The 16,912-nt window shown below is 42.5% G+C and overlaps 1 protein-coding gene across 3 annotated transcripts in view; it reads right to left on the bottom strand.

Moving 5' to 3' along the window:
* Positions 1–2,189: 2,189 nt before the first annotated feature.
* Positions 2,190–16,912, bottom strand: part of LOC119171882 (limbic system-associated membrane protein) — a 219,371-nt gene continuing 204,648 nt past the window's right edge. For 2 of the 3 annotated variants that reach the window (XM_075892555.1, XM_075892556.1), the window contains 6 exons: positions 14,771–14,921; positions 12,757–13,035; positions 9,851–9,975; positions 6,753–6,954; positions 3,935–4,006; positions 2,235–2,664 (listed from right to left, as the gene is read on the bottom strand). In XM_075892555.1, the coding sequence (XP_075748670.1) occupies positions 2,543–2,664; positions 3,935–4,006; positions 6,753–6,954; positions 9,851–9,975; positions 12,757–13,035; positions 14,771–14,921 (951 nt within the window). In that variant the 3' untranslated portion in view covers positions 2,235–2,542. Of the gene's footprint in view, positions 2,665–3,934; positions 4,007–6,752; positions 6,955–9,850; positions 9,976–12,756; positions 13,036–14,770; positions 14,922–16,912 lie in introns of all 3 variants that reach the window. The other variant, XM_075892557.1, reaches the window with a different exon arrangement.

Here is a 16,912-nt window from a genome sequence, read left to right as displayed (position 1 = left end):
TCTGCAGCTTATTACCCACACGCTGTGCTTTCAGTTTACGCGATAAATATATTTGCGACAGCTAAGCATTCAGTTATTGGTGGGCATATACCTCGTATTTCAGCAGATAATTTGAAAGTATGTGTTCGTCTCAGATCCTGGATTACGTTTCTACACTGGTGACACTAACAGATAGACGCACTTTGTCAACATTTACTTTGAATGAGTGAAGTGACAGGCGCCACGACGTTTTCTCGGCATCCCAACGTGTCTTGTCTCACATTCTCAGACGTTTTATTTAAATGTACGTATATCGCACTGCACGCCAACTAACCAAACTGTCGGAAACCTATAGATAACGGCTCAAATGAAATTATTTTACACGAAGAACTCTTTGAATGTTGATGGCCAGGTGCCTTCGAGGAAGCTCTGAAAAAAATGATTTCAAATAAGTGTAAATTTCACACTTAACAACAGAACTAGCTCGTTTGACTTTTCTTCCCCAGAAATATGGACAATAGAGCAGCTGTAAATATCGTATTCCACCATCTCGTCCTTGAAGTAGCACCTGTCACCATGACGCAAATGAGTCTAGCCTAATTTCCTTAAACGGAGACAGAGTTTTGAGCAGTCAGAAAGCTGCCATGAACATGGCTGTCCAAAGAGTAAGACAGAAGCCGGCATTTACACAACGAGAATGATTATACGTTCAGAACAGGACTGCTACTTGCTAGATTAGTGTAATTAGTCATGACAAAGCCACTTTCGTACGCTCTATTTTTTTTGTCCTTTCGTTCTCCTATCCGACGCAATACTTTGCAGACACGAAAAAAAAAAAAGAACAGCATATATTTCTATGTATAACATTCTTTAGTCCAAGAACACAGAAGCTGACACTTTGGACGATGAAAGTAATGAATACAAAAGATAGAAAGAAAAAATAAAGAGCAATAATATTGCGCTACATATATATGCTTTCTTTTTTTACAGCTTCAATAGAACAAGCTATACAAAACGAGCATGACAAGACATTGTGATTCACAATCATTGAAAAAAAATCGAGAAAAAAACAACAAAGAAGAGATTGACAGGAAGATAAGATTGACGCATTTTAGTGCGACCTCCAATTTCACAGAACACGACAGGTCAGTCCAAGGGCACACAAACAAATTATGCCAGCAGTGCTTGACAGCGTAGTATTGTACAGTAAGGCGATAACTGTGACAGCTCCCAAGTTGCTGCCGGAAAAAGAAAATATAGTTATCATGAAAGGCAGAGAAGAGTAATGGCTCGTGTGATAATGCTCTTTTGATGGGCCATTGAAGCGTAAAAAGCCACTGTTTACCGCACTATAATTTAAGTGTTTAAACATAAAATACTTCCTATAGATTGACTTGACTCGCCAAATCTTGTGCTCTCAATAAAGCTTGAGCCATTGGTTAGAGATATAGGATGAGAGATTTGTAACCTCACCATGAGAACTGAGGATGATGTATAGAAACACAGTACAGAACCTTTGAATATCATAAGTGCTAAGAGTTCACTCAAGTCCAGCAAGAGCGTTAATAGTTGGAAGTTTTTTAAAGAATTTCTATGCTTTGGATGGCAGTACATGAAATAAGCGCCACGGATGAAGACATAACAAATGAGTCTTAATGTGATTGCGCTTAGGGCGTAACACTCACTACATTACTGCGCGAAATGTGCGAGGAAGAGTAAAGAAAAAAACTCGATCATTAAAAGTCCCACTTACGCCCCCAACGCGTGCATCGCTAGTCTATTCTTCACCTTCCGACTTCTCAGATGCCTTGGTCACTACACTGATACGCTTTGCGGAAAGAGATGCTGCTGATAAAAGGGAAATCTTGAGAGAATGAGAATCCAGTGTTGAATGTATCCTACGAAGCGGGACAGAGTGAATGTTTATAGCAAGATCATTACGAGTTTTCGGGTGTTGTGTGAGTGTGGGTAGCCGTTCGTTACGCGAATGACACAAGACGCGCGTACACTGAGGGTCGTTTTGTAAGAAGTAGTTCGTTGGGTGTGTCCCACAGTATCCTTTCTTTTTATCGCGCAAGATGCGTCAAAGTGCACACAGCACGGGACGATAGAAGAAACCGTTGTAACGCCCGTCTGTGTGTGACTGTCAATCCGCTAACGTTTTCTCACATGACTCTCCGCGTAGCGAACACTTGGCAGATCACGAAAAAAAAAATAATGCATGAAGAGTAGAAATGCAGAAACTGATGCATGCACAAAATATTAAAAATAATAATAATAAACACCATGAACAACATCGGAAGGACTTTTTAAGTTACACGTGGACCTTTTGAGTAAGAAAGGGTAGGAGAAAGAATTAAAAATGAACGTAATTATTATAACCATCACTCGTAGACGCCCTTCATCGTGAGTAATACGAACGAAAGAGAAAGATGGTAGATGTGTGCCGCTTCAAAAATAAAAATAATAGTTCGTTGGTCAGCGGCGACGCTGTGTGTGTTGTGTCAAACGTAGTCCACAGGTGGCAAAAGAAAAACTATTCGGCTCATGGCGATCGACGTGTTCAGCAGAAAAAAATCGACAGCAGGGCCACCGTGACGCATCCGACCATGTGCGGACTGAAGATGGTGGCTCGGGTGCCGGCGTTTCCGTTGCCGCTATCCTTGATCTGCTCTTGTAAAGCATCTGCAAGTAGAGAAAAAGCAAATGTGCGCCTTTCTTCAGCACGGAGATATAAAACGGAGCGTGCCGCTTTTTTTTTCTCTCGTTAATGGCGGCATGTTCTGGGCATGCCACTCATGCGTTTGTTACCAACACTCAAACCTCATTATAACAAAGTTGCATCTTACACAAAATATGTTTGATATACACAAAAGTTTGTTATAAAGATACATTCCTTACATATATATATATATATATATATATATATATACATATATACAACAAGACTGTTCTTCCTTTACTTCGTTGCGACCGATATTACGTTATATCTAGGTTTGTTATATTGAGGTTTGAGTGCAGTGCGGAACGAAGATGTTGGCGAAAGAGAGTGGGCTGAATGCGCTGCCTGGCATCAGACAGGACGAAAACGATTTAACTTCCCTCTCTCAATGCTTAAAAAGCAGCTATATTACTAAAGGAGGTAACAAAAACCTTATCATGGTAATGCGTAATGTGTATCATGATGTACAGGTCTAGTAAGTGTAACGAATTTGGCTGGCTCGCAGCTGTTGCTTCGATACAGTATCGTTTGCAAAAAGTGGCCTGTTTTTGTGGTTTCCATGCGAAAAAAGATGATAAAATATTCACTCCAGTGCGATTCAGAAAATTACATTAAAGTGCAAGTACTAATGAGCTAATTAACAAAAATTAAGGAACAGTAAAGCTTGAGTGAGAGATTTATTTGCTTCATTTGCTATTCGTGGCATCAGAAATGCAAAAGGAGTTAAGAGAGCGTTCATTAAACGTTTGACAATGTCTAAGCTTACGGAAATGAAAATACAAGAAAAAGCCCTGGAAACCCGCACAACTAGGTAAAATTCATTTCATACCAGTTGAAGCGGGGCTTCAAGATCAAAGAGACTTCATTAGATGTCTGTATGCTCATTCAGCATGTGTATTATGTCGGACTCTCAAAGCGTAGAATTTTTTCATTAGCTGCCGTTAATGGTAATGAACATTCGAAAACATTGATACAAGATTAGCTTGAGTAGGATAAACAAATCTAGAGGATCTTACATTTTGTTTTGACAAATGTACCAAGTGTATCGTTCGGTCATTTATCTGAACGCAACATCGATAGAATAGAAAGAAAGAAAAAGAAAGTGAGACAGAAGCAATACCGATGACTCATGCATAATGACATGGTGCAGCAAGCAATGACTGAGGTCATGCTCCGGGAAGAGTAGCATGCTAGGTCATGAACCAAAAGAAAAAAATCTTTCGGGGTCACTACCAGGGTCATTAGCTTGCAGACCAGTTTCAACTTCCTCGCTGGCTTTGGTACTCAATGGCTGCTTAGGGAGGGCTGCATGAGGTGGAAATAATAATAAGCAACTGCTGTATACCACCATGCAGCAAATAAGAAAATAAATAACAAACATTGCCGCAACACAAGGGAAAAACTTAAGATGTTAAGCACCACAACCGTAGCCTCAGCACAAACCCGAAAAAAAAGGTGGTTCGGCAACGCCATAGTTAGCAGTGAAAGAGGCAAGCTATTTATGCCAGTGGCTGCGCTAGGCATTGAGTTGCCTAAACATTCAAGTTCTCAATTTACCTTACTAATAAGCACATAAATCATTCAAATCATTGGCGTTGTTTCAGTTGTAGTCAACCGAAACTACATTTATTGGCGCTTAACTTGGCACTAATACTTCAGAGCAAAAAGGAGTGCATGTATGTGTTTTATGTGTTCACTCACGTGTGTTATAAAAATTGTGTTTGTTTCTCAGCGCATAATCAGATCAGACATACAATTTGGATGGCCATTCATTATCTTTCAAATATGCTAGAATAATAAACTAACGTACCCACCTGTACCCAATAACACCACTTGTGTGATCTTAGACAGTGACAAGCTGATGTTACGCACAGAGCACCGACTTCAGCATGCACAGACAGACCACTTGAACCAGCATTGGTGTATGGTATGTGTTGCCCTTACCACGAATAATTTTTTCATAGCTATGAACGTTAATGAACAGCTGTGTTTTGTTGATGATCTGTGTGAACGAGACTGAATCAGAAACGTACATTTCATCGGCGCTTAGTTTACTGTCGCTTGAGCTGAACCACAAGTGAAAGTACTGACGTACAGTGCGATTTGACGATCGCGCTTTGGCCTCCATTATGCTACAAAAAAGTGAGAATAGGGCCAATGGTTGTTACTTTTCTTGGTGCTGAAGAAAACTTGCAAACTCTTATTTTGGACAAAACTACCAAAGATAGCTTCCTATGTCAACTTAAACAACCATGGGAGGAACGGCTGGCAAGGTCGTTATACAACCACCATCCATAATTATTGTTCACATCACTTCTCTCGAGACTTGGTGCTTTTTGGCCATCAAACGCCATAAAACAACACATAACAAGGTCATCATCATCAACATCAGAGTCACGTTTAGCGGTTCTCTATAGGGTGAATCTAGGGAGAGTGTGTTTGACGTCTCCCTTTCACAAAACGCCATTCTCTCCTTCTCCATATCATGTTTTGTCGGTAAGACAAAACACAATACGAAGGCAACACTTCCACGAGTTGTAATTTTTCAGATTTGTTGCCTCCCAAATGTACCAGCGACGAACAGTAATTTGTTCACAGGCTGCAAAATGGCACTACTGCTTCTGTGCGCACCCTCGACGTTTGCTGCAAATGTAGGGAAGACAAGGAAAATACCTGAATGGCAGTCTAAGGGAGCACAAGCAGAATAAACTTATGGCGCAACGAGCACGTGTTAGTGCATTGCAGCGACTGCGGTTTTTTTACCTCTACTTAATGAATGTGTAGTTTGCAGTTGTTTAACTTAGTTTAAATAATATGTAGTTTTGCATGGGAACATTGATAAGAATTCCTGAGAAATATACGAGGGCAGTCTGATTGCAGACGAAGGTGTCAACAGTGTCAACGCCCCCTCTATTACTCTGAGAGCAAATGAAATTGCAAATATAGATGATGCTGGCTAGCACGTTTGATACAGTTCTTGCTATATTATTACTGAGCATCAGCAAAACAGGTTTCAAAAATAAAGATTTGGTTATGAATCGCAAATGTCCTGTCCTCATCTTTGTGCCTGTGTTTTCAGCGCTATGGATTCAGCAAATGTAACAAACTAACAAGCCCAAAAGTCAGTTTTCTATATGCGTACGTAAGTGCAATTATGACTGTTTTATAATAACGACAGTGCCTTTTCAATGCGAACGAGCATGGTGTGAGTGTGCCGCAGTGCATAGCCGCTTTCACGGCGACTATTTGTGGCTAACGATGTTTAAAAGGACCTTGAAACACGTTTTAAAAGTAATCATCAAACAGCTTCATTAGAGGAGTTCATTACATCACTGATCAAATTGCGTAAAAGTTTTTGGAATCCATCAAGCACGAGCTGAGCTATAGAGATTAGCAGCACGCTTTGAACGGTTTCTCTCTTCTTTCAAGTGAGCACGCTGAAAGGTAGGCTGAGGGAATGAAAAGGAAGCAAGAAGGTACGACCCTTCTTCAGAGCGTGTGACGGATTTGCACTCTTTCTTTTATCTTTTTTTTATCCTACGACTTACTTTCAGTGTGATCACAAGCGTGAGCGTGCAAGCAGGTAGCGACATCCGGCGGCAGCTGCAGCAAATACGCAGTTCACGGTGCTCAAGTCAACCAATGGCGGTGGTCTTTTTGCATGTGGTATCGTAATTTGGGCTTGTGGCATCATTTGTCAAGTGAATATGGAGCAACTTCAATCTGATTTTGAGAAGTAGTTTTAGGTTTTATGCCACCTGCTGTGCTATAATGCTTGGCTCACACGTCTGCCGGAGCCTGGACTACCATTTGACCGCATATTATGACCATGTTCACCAAAATGTTGCAGGGTCCCTTTAAGAAAACAGGTATGAAGCAGCAGTTCATGATAATTATCTATGTCTAGATGTCCTCTGGAAGCGCAAGAGCGAGCGGTGGAATCACATAGTATGTTGTGATCTACTGTAACCGTAACACAATAAGTCCGCGCTTGTGTCGGAAAAAAGTTTCGCTGTATGTGTTTCCCATTCAGGCTGGCATGCCGGCTCACCGAATGCGGTCATAAAGTCAAAGCTGGTGAGACCACTCGTGCCCATTTCGTTGATGGCAACAGCGTACGCTTGGTATCGCGTTTCAGGCTCGAGGTTGGTTATCAGGTAGCTCGTGGCAGCCTTGGATCCCATCTTCTGCATGTCGTGGCCGTGGCTTCTTGGAATCGTGATGTTCCGCCACTCTTCAACGTCTTGAGCGTGCTGGCAGGAAAAGAAACGGATGTTTAAATACTTGGGCACAACAATACAAATTCGGTTGACGCTAAACAAGAGAGGGATCGAGAGACAGAAACGTTAGTAACATAAGTCAGATAGAGGAGGCGAAAGAATGTTCCAGAGAAACATTGAAGAACACAGAACACGCTTGTGCAGAAATGCAATAACAATTTTATCAATTTGTATTATGAACAATTCAAATTTGGTATTGACAATTTTCTGCCTAGATCCACCTGCACCAACATTCTGTCACACAATCATATGTCACGGCGTTTTCTGAAAGAAATAACCCCGTAATAGTGAAGCAAACAAAGAAAAAACAAGAACTGGAACATTACAAAATGCGTCCTCCTCTGTAACAAAAACGATTTTTGAATACGCTATTGTAATTACTACTTCTAGGCTCTGAATTCACTCCCCATTTCACACACACAAAAAAAGACAAAGTATATTACGTAAAAATTGCAAAACCAAAATCAGAAAGTAGGAAATAAAGTAAAAGAATATAATATTGTACTTAATGAAAATTAGAAGAAAGATCTTTAGCCTTGGGTAAGGGAAGCTTCAGAAAACAATACCTGGTTTAAACAGATACAATTATTTTGCTAAGATGCCACTAAGAGTAGTTAAAAGTTTTAGCAAAAGCATAAAAATGAAATGTACCAGGCCTGAGACTATGTTACATGGTGCAGCCTGCAATCAGTTGTTGTACGGTGTGCCTGATATTATTTACTAAACAAGAATCTCATGCATTCAATGTCGCTCACCATGGCTGATGCAGTAAACGGAGTGAGGCAGACGAGTTAGCTAAGCGGGAAAAATCTGTGTTGGGTGTCTTTTCTCATTTCTTTGACTATTTCTACAAATAGAAGTGCTCTTGATAACGAGGTAATTATATTTCTGAAGGGAAAGTAAAAGTTAATGCTACATAGGCAATAGCTGCTGTATATTACAGTGAATCGACTCGATTAGCAAATAGTTTAAGCATAATTTTCTCACCACGTGCGTCTGACGTGCGCTTCAAAATGAAATAACTACAAAAACTACTGCCTAATTTTTTCTTTTTTACATGGCTTCTGAAATCAAACTCATGAAGACTTTGTATTATATATATATATATATATATATTGTTCAACTCGATCATCTATGGAGGCACCATGTCAACGTATCGATACACTAGCAGTGCGGTGCGTTCAGCAAAGGCCTAGTTCATTTCATAAGACGTTTGTCTTATGAGCTAGAGTGAAAAGTGTGTTGGGGCCTTCAACAATTATTGTTGTGCCCCTAGCAGAACACGTTCAAATCGTACGATTTATGCATTCATTACGTCGTATGTTAGCATCATGTAGATTTTGTGTCATTGCAATGACTTTTTCATACGCGGTTGTACAAAAGAGGAGGTATTGATTCACATGTTTTTTTTTTATTGTGGTCAATTATATGGTCAGTTTCGGCTGGATGTTGCCGCCGGCGTTGACGTCGGCGTCGCCGTCATTCACTGTATATGTATACGTACTTGTATATGTGAAAACGCCAGAAAGAAAATAATCAAAAAATGACTGCGGGTCACGGAATTGAACGTCCTACCTGTGGATTGTGAGTGCGACGTGTTAGCCACTGAGCCCACAAAAAAGCACACCCTTGAACGTTAAAGCCGCAAGCTATTGATATCTACCACTTACCTCTGGCGGGGGAACTATCGTATTTTCAGCATTACCAGCGAGATGGAGCAACGAGCGCGCGAAGCCAGATCGTCATGAGGTGGCGACGCGCACTCCCATCTCCCACGTACGCTTTGCCCCGCGAGGAGGGGACGCTCACGAGTATGCTCGCTATCTCGCGGTGGGGACAATCGTACACCTTGGGCTTTCACGGGAACGATTCCTACCGGGCGCACAAGGGTCACTGCACTCGTTGCGCAGTCTCCGTTTGCGAAAAGGGCGGGCTTTTCAGGCACAGCGAAGTAACAACTGACACACTTATTCGCGTTCATCTGTACTTGTGAGTACGTTTCGTGCGTGAGAAACGTGGGGCACGTTTCGATCTGCTTGCTATTTTTCGCGTGACTTTCCAATTTGTTGCTACCGCGTTCATTGCTTTGCCTTTGCGGCGAAGCTGTGACTTTTTCTTCATAGGCAACCTAATGGAAACAAAAATAGGTAAAGGAGACATTACTTGTACGTTTGAACGCCAGCAAAGTAATTATTACTTTACTCTAAAAAAATAAAGGGATGGAACATCGACTTGCCACAGGTTGAGAATGAACCTAAAACCTTTGGATGACGCGTTTTATTCTCATCAATCGAACTGTAGCGACGGCCGCATTTCTATTTTATTGCATATTTATGTTTGTTTAATACTAGGAGTGTAACTGAGCTTCGTTCACCGCCATGACGGCAAAAGTGGAACACCCTTTTGTTGCCAGCTGGCGTCTCATTTTGCCCCCTGGAATGTTGTGACATTAATATCAAAATGGCTGTACTTTATAAGCTGAAACATACTAGTAATGTCCCTAATACCATCCTTACCATCGTCATTGCACGTTAGTTTGAACAATAACTGGTGGGGTTGAACGACTGAAAACCGCGATATGATTACGTTCTTTAACGTACACCTAAATCTTGGTACGAGAGCCTCAAGCATTTTCGCCTCCATTGAAAACACGGCCACCGTGGCAGGGATTCCATCCCGCGACCTGCGGGTCAGCAGTGGAGCTCTATAATCATTAGACCAGCATGGTGGGTATGGTACACAGTTTAATGAGGTTGTCTAGAGTTGCGTTTCCACTTGGTGTGAATTGTACAGATCAAAATATTAGGCCACTGCGATCAATGCCTTTGTTGAGTCATCCATGTCTCCTATACCTCGAATGCATGCTCACCTTTTCCGCCCTGATGTAGATCATATACTTGCTGATGGGATACGGAGCCACCGAGGAAAGCGAGATTAGGTAAGCTGTCGAGTTCGGGCCTTCGACGGCCATCACAACAGGCCTGGTCGGTGCAGCTGCAGGAAGAGTGGTAAGGGACAAACGTCAAATGGCACTCTTTACAATATGCTGCAGATATGAGCACAGCTGCATAACGCTTATATACACATGTCCGAAGTTTATGAAAATTATCATGGTGTCACGCAAAGATAGAAAACAGAAACACATCACAGGCGCTACTTACAACATTAAAGAAAAATTTATTTGATTGAACGATATGTGGCGTTTGATGTCCCAAAAGCATCATATAATTATGATAGACGCCGTATAGTGGAGGGCATCAGTAATTTCGACCACGTGGGGTTCTTTAACGTGAATTGAAATGTGAACACACGGGCCTACAACACTTTCGCCTCCATCGCAAATGGAGCAGCGATTCATTCCCGCGAACTGCGGGTCCGCAGCCGAGTACTTTAGCCACTAGACTACCACGGCAGGACTTTAGAGGAACTTTGATAAAATACAGAATATATAATGCTTCAAACCTGCAGGCACGCAAGTGACCTCCGGCAAGTTACAGGTGTATCTGCACATGAACTCTATGACCAAAAAAAAGGCATGTTCTTCGATGAAAAAGACAACACATGTCTGACTTACACAATCCTTTCATTTGAGAGATAAAAAAAACATTTCCAAAAACTTACGAGTCGCTCTTTCTTTATTCTACCAGTCAACCTTGACATCACGGACATTGGAGCGCATGCGCAGGCTTTACTATGTACAGAAAGTTGCACATTCACGTCTTTGTTCAAATTATTCGCGTGCTGGCACATTTTATCATTGACACAGCAGCTTGTTTGCCTTATGTAGCACTTGCTGCAGGTCAGAGGGATTTCATACACCACTGTAATGGCGCAACGCACATACGGCTTAAAGTGTTTTACATGGCAGCCTTTTGAATGGTTGCTCATGATGCGGGGACACGATGTACTTTTCGAGCGAATGAAAAAAGATGGATAAAGAAGGGCAGGACAGGCGCTATGTCCGTCTTTATTTGTGCGCTAGAAAACTACAGTATGACGTACCAACACGCCCAAAATGCTACATTGCTAAGTGGGGATACAATCGGGTGAGCCTATTGGGAGCAGAAAACACGACAGGTATGCACCATATACTTACTGTCCACTTTTTGAAATTGTGGCTCGTTTTGCACACATAAGGCGCAAATTCAGGCCTTGGGCCACTGAGCTTACCGGCTCTAGCATCATTAGCAGGAGCACCCGCTTCAACCTCCTACAGCAGCGTTTCAGCGACAGACATCAATGCAGGACAAGGGTAGCAGATATATACTGTTTTTTATCAATTTTTTGTTGAAGTTGTAAATAGCGCCTGTGCCATGTGTTCTCGTGTCTGTTTTGTTTTCTTTCACTGCACTTTACTTATTAGCAAGCACCAATTAGCTCAAGAACAAGCCCTTGCCCAGAGGTTTCTGAACATGGTATTCTAAGCCAGCTATCAAACTCAACTAGCAGCATTACAAAGTAAAATGTCTTGAGAGTTCGGCGCAAAGTTTAACAATGTTATGTGGTGGTGACAGGTATGATGGTGGCGGTGATAGTGGCTGTGTTAGTCTGGCATATTAAACCGGTAATTGTTCTGCCTGGGCCTCGTATAACTTGATGGCAGCAACATGAAGAACGTTCAGTTGTAGATTCTTGTGATTCATTATCCCATGCTCCCAAAATACGTGGCGTCCTCTGCTACCAGCACTCCAAAAAAAGCAAGTGAGGTCTTTTATTTTTAAATGAATATGTCACTCTAACGTACAATCCTCGTTCTGAAATCCACAGACACTATTTTACATTCCCCACACTATACAGACGACGGGATGCGCACTGAATATGCCGAACAGTTCTTTTTGTCAAAATCACAAATTTCGAACGTTTCAAAAAAAAAACTACACCACAGAATAGACTCAGCAGTCATAGTTCTAAAATACAATAGATATCGTTAATGAGTTAGCAGCGTCTTCTTCCTTTGTTTTCTGTATTTTCGCCAGAATTTCACCGACTGAGCACTCATACATCTGCAAGTATTGTCCCGGACTCTATGCCATATGGGAATGTGTACAGAACCCTAGCACTGCAACACTATCTGAAGAGCAGTGGGAGGCCAGGCTATCAGACCCACACCTTAAGAATCGTTGCAGCCTTGTTCAAGAGACACGGCGAAGGCCCACGACTAACCAAGAAAAGGAGGGCACCCACTTTGGGCAAACAGGGAGCTTGCTTTTGATAAACGTTTGTTCTTTCTCTCCTATGTTAAACAACAACCTAAGGTGCACCGACACACAATTCACTGAGTATCGAAAACCGGAACAATCGTAGTGTCCCCAGGATGAGGCACTGAGAGCAGGCTAGTTATTACTGATCCATAACTTAATGTAAGCGCCAGACACACGTAAGACTATGTTCGTCTTGTGTCTTTCACGCTTACAAAAGTTATGGGACAGGATGAGTACCTTTCTGAAAATTAGGATTTAGTAACAGCAAGGTTTCATGCAGCGACACTGTACAAGCGCCCATTCGAAAAGTACGAGCTTCACGCCGAAAAGCGATGAAGACCCTCCTAAAGTTTCTGTGATCGACCCACCTTGTCGAACGACTGTGACATTCTAGTGTGCATGTGTTTTCGCTCCCGTATCGCTCTCTTTCCCTCATTCCCTTTTCCTTACTTTTCTATCTCCTATTTCCCCTCCCCCAGTGCAGAGTAGCAAACCAGATACTTGCTTTCTGGTTAACCTCCCTGCCTTTCATGATGCCTTATATCTCTCTCTTTCGGTAAGCACGCAGCAGTACCTTGAAGTTCGACGGTGTCCGAGGTGACGCCAAACTTGTTCTTGGACTCGCACGTGTAGTTCCCGTAGTCTCGCTCGGTGACGTGTTTGAAACGGGCCGTGTAGTGGTTGCCAGAGGTGTAGAGGGACACGGACTCCCCGTGCATCAGCCACGTGCCGTCAGTGCGCAGCCAACGCGTCGTGCCGGGCACGTCCGAGTGCGTAACGCACAGCAGCTCGGCGTTCAGGCTGCCTCCCACGCCCGATGACCACAACAGCGACGTCTTCACCGTCGGCTTGCCTGCAAACGTGCGTTCAGCTATTTCGGGCAGCACACACTGTACGACGTTCATGCAGACATTCTACCTCTCAGTAGCTTACGTGGTAGCGATAGTTGGTTGCGGGACGCACATCTAACCATACCCATAACACTCGCTCTGACTTTTTTAAATGCGAATGCACTTGTAAGTCTGGGCATGTCAGGCGTCTGTCGGTGTCCGCGCGCCGACAGGTGTTATCTCTCCGCTCTTACTACCTCTCCCATACCAACTGCGGGCGTGCACGCTTATCCTCGCCCTTAGCAACTGGAGCAGGTGGTGGTGGTAGTGGTTAGAAGAAAAAAAAGGTGCCTAATTTTGAAGAAAAAACACAAAAAAACATCGTTGCCTAGAAGATCATCACATTGACGTTTGGTACCACATCAAGCAGTTTTTTGCCAACAATACATATCACCTAAACAAACCAAAACTTTCCAAAAGCAGTAGATAAAACTTCAAATTTCAATTTACGTCTAATCTAGCAAAATGTTTATTCAAAGGTGCAAAGGGAATTTCTGGCCGAGTAGAATGAAACTTGGGAAATGCACATTAAAAAATAGTGACGAACAAGTAGTAATGAACAAATAGGAAGGATATCAGAATATTATGCCGAGAATCAAGATGGCATATTCCTACCTCAAAGCAACAAAGTACTCTTTTATTGTTTTTTTTATGTAGGAAAGCAGCAAAGCACGGCTATGTTTATTTCGTCTCCCTACCTACTGGCTTTACCTTTGCTGTTAAAGATTGTACAGGGCTAGTTTTCCGTGATCAACTCTGTATTAAATATGTTTTCAGCTGCATCATGCGTGGGATACATAAAGTAGGAACATCTGTTTTATCACGCTTTCCTTTCTTTGCGTAATGATTTTTAATGAAAGGCTTCATGAATAATGTTCAGCGGTGCAATGGCTCACGAAGCTCACAAATGCCAATGCTTGCATGTTTAATAGTTCACAAAACACTTGAGTTCTTAGCGAAGTGTTTACCTGAGCACGAATTCAACAGCGAGCACATTCGCTTGTAGTTCAGTATAACACTTAGCTTTAGGGAAGTCTTGAGTATACCACACAACATATCGCAAATCGTGACAAGTAGCCTTCTATGTATCCACGTTGTCCTTTTTAGGGTAGAAGCTCTTTAGGACCTATAGCCTTGTCTTCCGTTGTGGTCACGGTACACAACACTTGCTATAGTTTACACATGTGAGACATAAGTAAAATGTTTCACAATAGACTTCAACGCATACACATATATACACGCTAATTCTAAGGTAATACATCGCTGTTCCCCCCCAAAACGATCTATTGAGAAAAGTATTGATTAGTTAATCTGTACTAAAATGTGCCTAAATCTTGAAGCTTCTCAAGAAGACTTGTAGCACAAAGTCATACGGTGAGGTACTACATGTCTCAACAAATTGCCCTTGTTAAAATTGTATTTTGACACTGTTAAGAAAACGGGTTCTCGGATTCACTTTCGAGGAATATCTTCCACTCCACCAATTTTCCAAATCTTCCTTGCTTTGTCTGAAACGACCGGGACACAAATTTACATTTCTATAAAACTTTATGTCAATTTACATTATATGGGGTAACGCCCGGATTACGTACGATTACTCGGTACCCTGAGCTTTGCCAGCTCGTCGTGGAGATGAGTGGATTTTAGTTTCTTTGTTTCAACCGCAGCCTTGATTCTTTTTTACGCTGCCATTCTTACCGAGAACTTTCACGGTGATGTAATCCGTGACAGGATTGCCGTAGCCGTTCGATGCAGTGCACTGGTAAGTTCCAGAGTGCTTCGAGTCGGCAGCTTCGATATCGATGCGGTTGTCCTTAACCAGTTTGTCGACGTCAATAGAAGAATCGTTCTGGAAGCGACGAAAAGCCACAATCAGGCAAACGGTAACAATCGAACACTGGTTACATGCTATAATGCTTAGTGTATTTTAATTTGAAACAAACATGGGCTGCATTGGTCGTTTTCAGTTATTATGTCAGTGTGATATTAAAAGTTAGTATGAATATTTAATATTATATTGGTAAGCTTTGGGTCGTGAGGCAAAAGTGCCATACAGAGCAAATTTATATTATGTATTTTGTTGTTATAAAAGTAAGTGGGAGGCCACATATGAAAAACGTGAGAAAGCACACACCATGCACATTTCCATGAGACATTCCAGCTGTGAAAGCCTTAGTAAAGGTTCTCCTACAGCGCAAAAAAAGTCACAGCGCTGGCGACTACTGCCCTTCAAACCGACTGGACAACCATAATGAAGCTTTCTTAATTAAAATATGAACTAGATACACTCTGGGCTATAGAGCCTATCTGGCAGACATAAATCCCACAATAAAGAATAGCGACAATTCGGTAAGTGGACCTATCTCCATCATGATGGGAATCACGAAGGTAGGTTCACATTGTGTTTTGGTTCACCGGTTCTCACCTGTACTTGTGAGATTTGGGGATACATGAGGTAAGAGTGCTGATTGTCACACTTTTCTTCACGACCTCACTGAGCAACTTAAAGAGGCCTTGCAACACTTCTCTAAATAACCATCTAATAGAGTCACCGAAGGAGTTTATTGCCTCAGGAATCCATCACCGCAAGATATTTTGGTATTCGTCAAGTACGAGTGGAGTCGGAGATTGGTCACAAGCTGCAATAGCTTTCTCTCGTCTCTCGTTCCGACGAGTACGCTGTAAACTAAACATGAAGGGATGGAATGGGCGAAAGAAGTTACGTGGCATGGGGGAAAGAGGTGAGCTTTATTTGAGCACTCCTTTTCTTCGAACGCGCATCTTCCTTTCAAGCATGGGCGTAGGCAGGGGGTTTAAAGAAGGGACCAGCCCCCCTAGACAGCCACGCCAGCATTTGCCCCTCCCCCCAAACTACTCCAGCACTCTCCCTCTCCCCCAGCCGCGATGAAACAAGAGTTTGCAACCCCTCCCCCCAAAACCAAATCCTGCCGACGGCCAAGCTTTCAGCGTGATCGCACGCGTGCGCGTGGTCATGTGGCGACATCCCTCGGCGACCACAGTAACATTGCAGCTCACGATGCTCAAAATCACCATTGGTCGTGAATTTGGGTGTATGGCACGGTCGTTTGGGAATAACACCGTTGGTAGAAAGAATAAGACACCATTTTTTCAGCTGCCTGAGAATTGCAGTTTTCAGGCCACATGAGGCGCTATAATGCTTGCCCGCATGTTCTCCGCAGCCTCGACTGCCGATCGGCGGCATTTCGCAACCATGTTGAGGAAGTGTTGCAGGGCTCATTTAAGACTCTTCAGAAAGGAATATAGGCTCATTTTTGATAGAATATAACTTGGTTTTCTGCTCGTAGTATCTGGTTACGATTCAACTACAGAGCAAGATTACCAGAGGGTCAGCGCCCCTCGGTTTTTTTTTTTTCGCCATGAATACGGGTTGCAATGGCAGGAAAAGGAAGAAAAACCTGGGTGTAGTTTCTGATCATAGTGCTTCACTTCGCTTGTGTGAAATCTTTTGAAAGTTAATCAGCGATATTCACCGTCTCCTCTGAAGGAACTTCTATGAATTATGAAGTTCTGATAGAAATGTAGACAAGATGCTAATTTTTCCCACTTTCACAGAACGCTAACCTGCCAATCAATGTATAAATGACCAAGGTGTGAAGACATATGAAAGGTGGGCCTTTTCTCGTCAGTGACAGCGGTCAGATCTTCCGTAACTGAACAAAAAATTGTCGAAAAAAAAATTAATATCTGACGAAGGAAAGTAGTTATCAAGAACGACTCCCGTTCTGATACAGCGGAAACTTATTTGAACATAGTGCTAAAGTTACGGCGTCGCACTGCGAATCCCGTAGCTTCCTAGAG

This window comes from Rhipicephalus microplus, chromosome 4, assembly GCF_043290135.1.
Source record: "Rhipicephalus microplus isolate Deutch F79 chromosome 4, USDA_Rmic, whole genome shotgun sequence".
NCBI lineage: Eukaryota > Metazoa > Arthropoda > Arachnida > Ixodida > Ixodidae > Rhipicephalus > Rhipicephalus microplus.
Note: the sequence above shows the minus strand (reverse complement) of the source record. Positions and strands in the feature narration are given on the sequence as shown.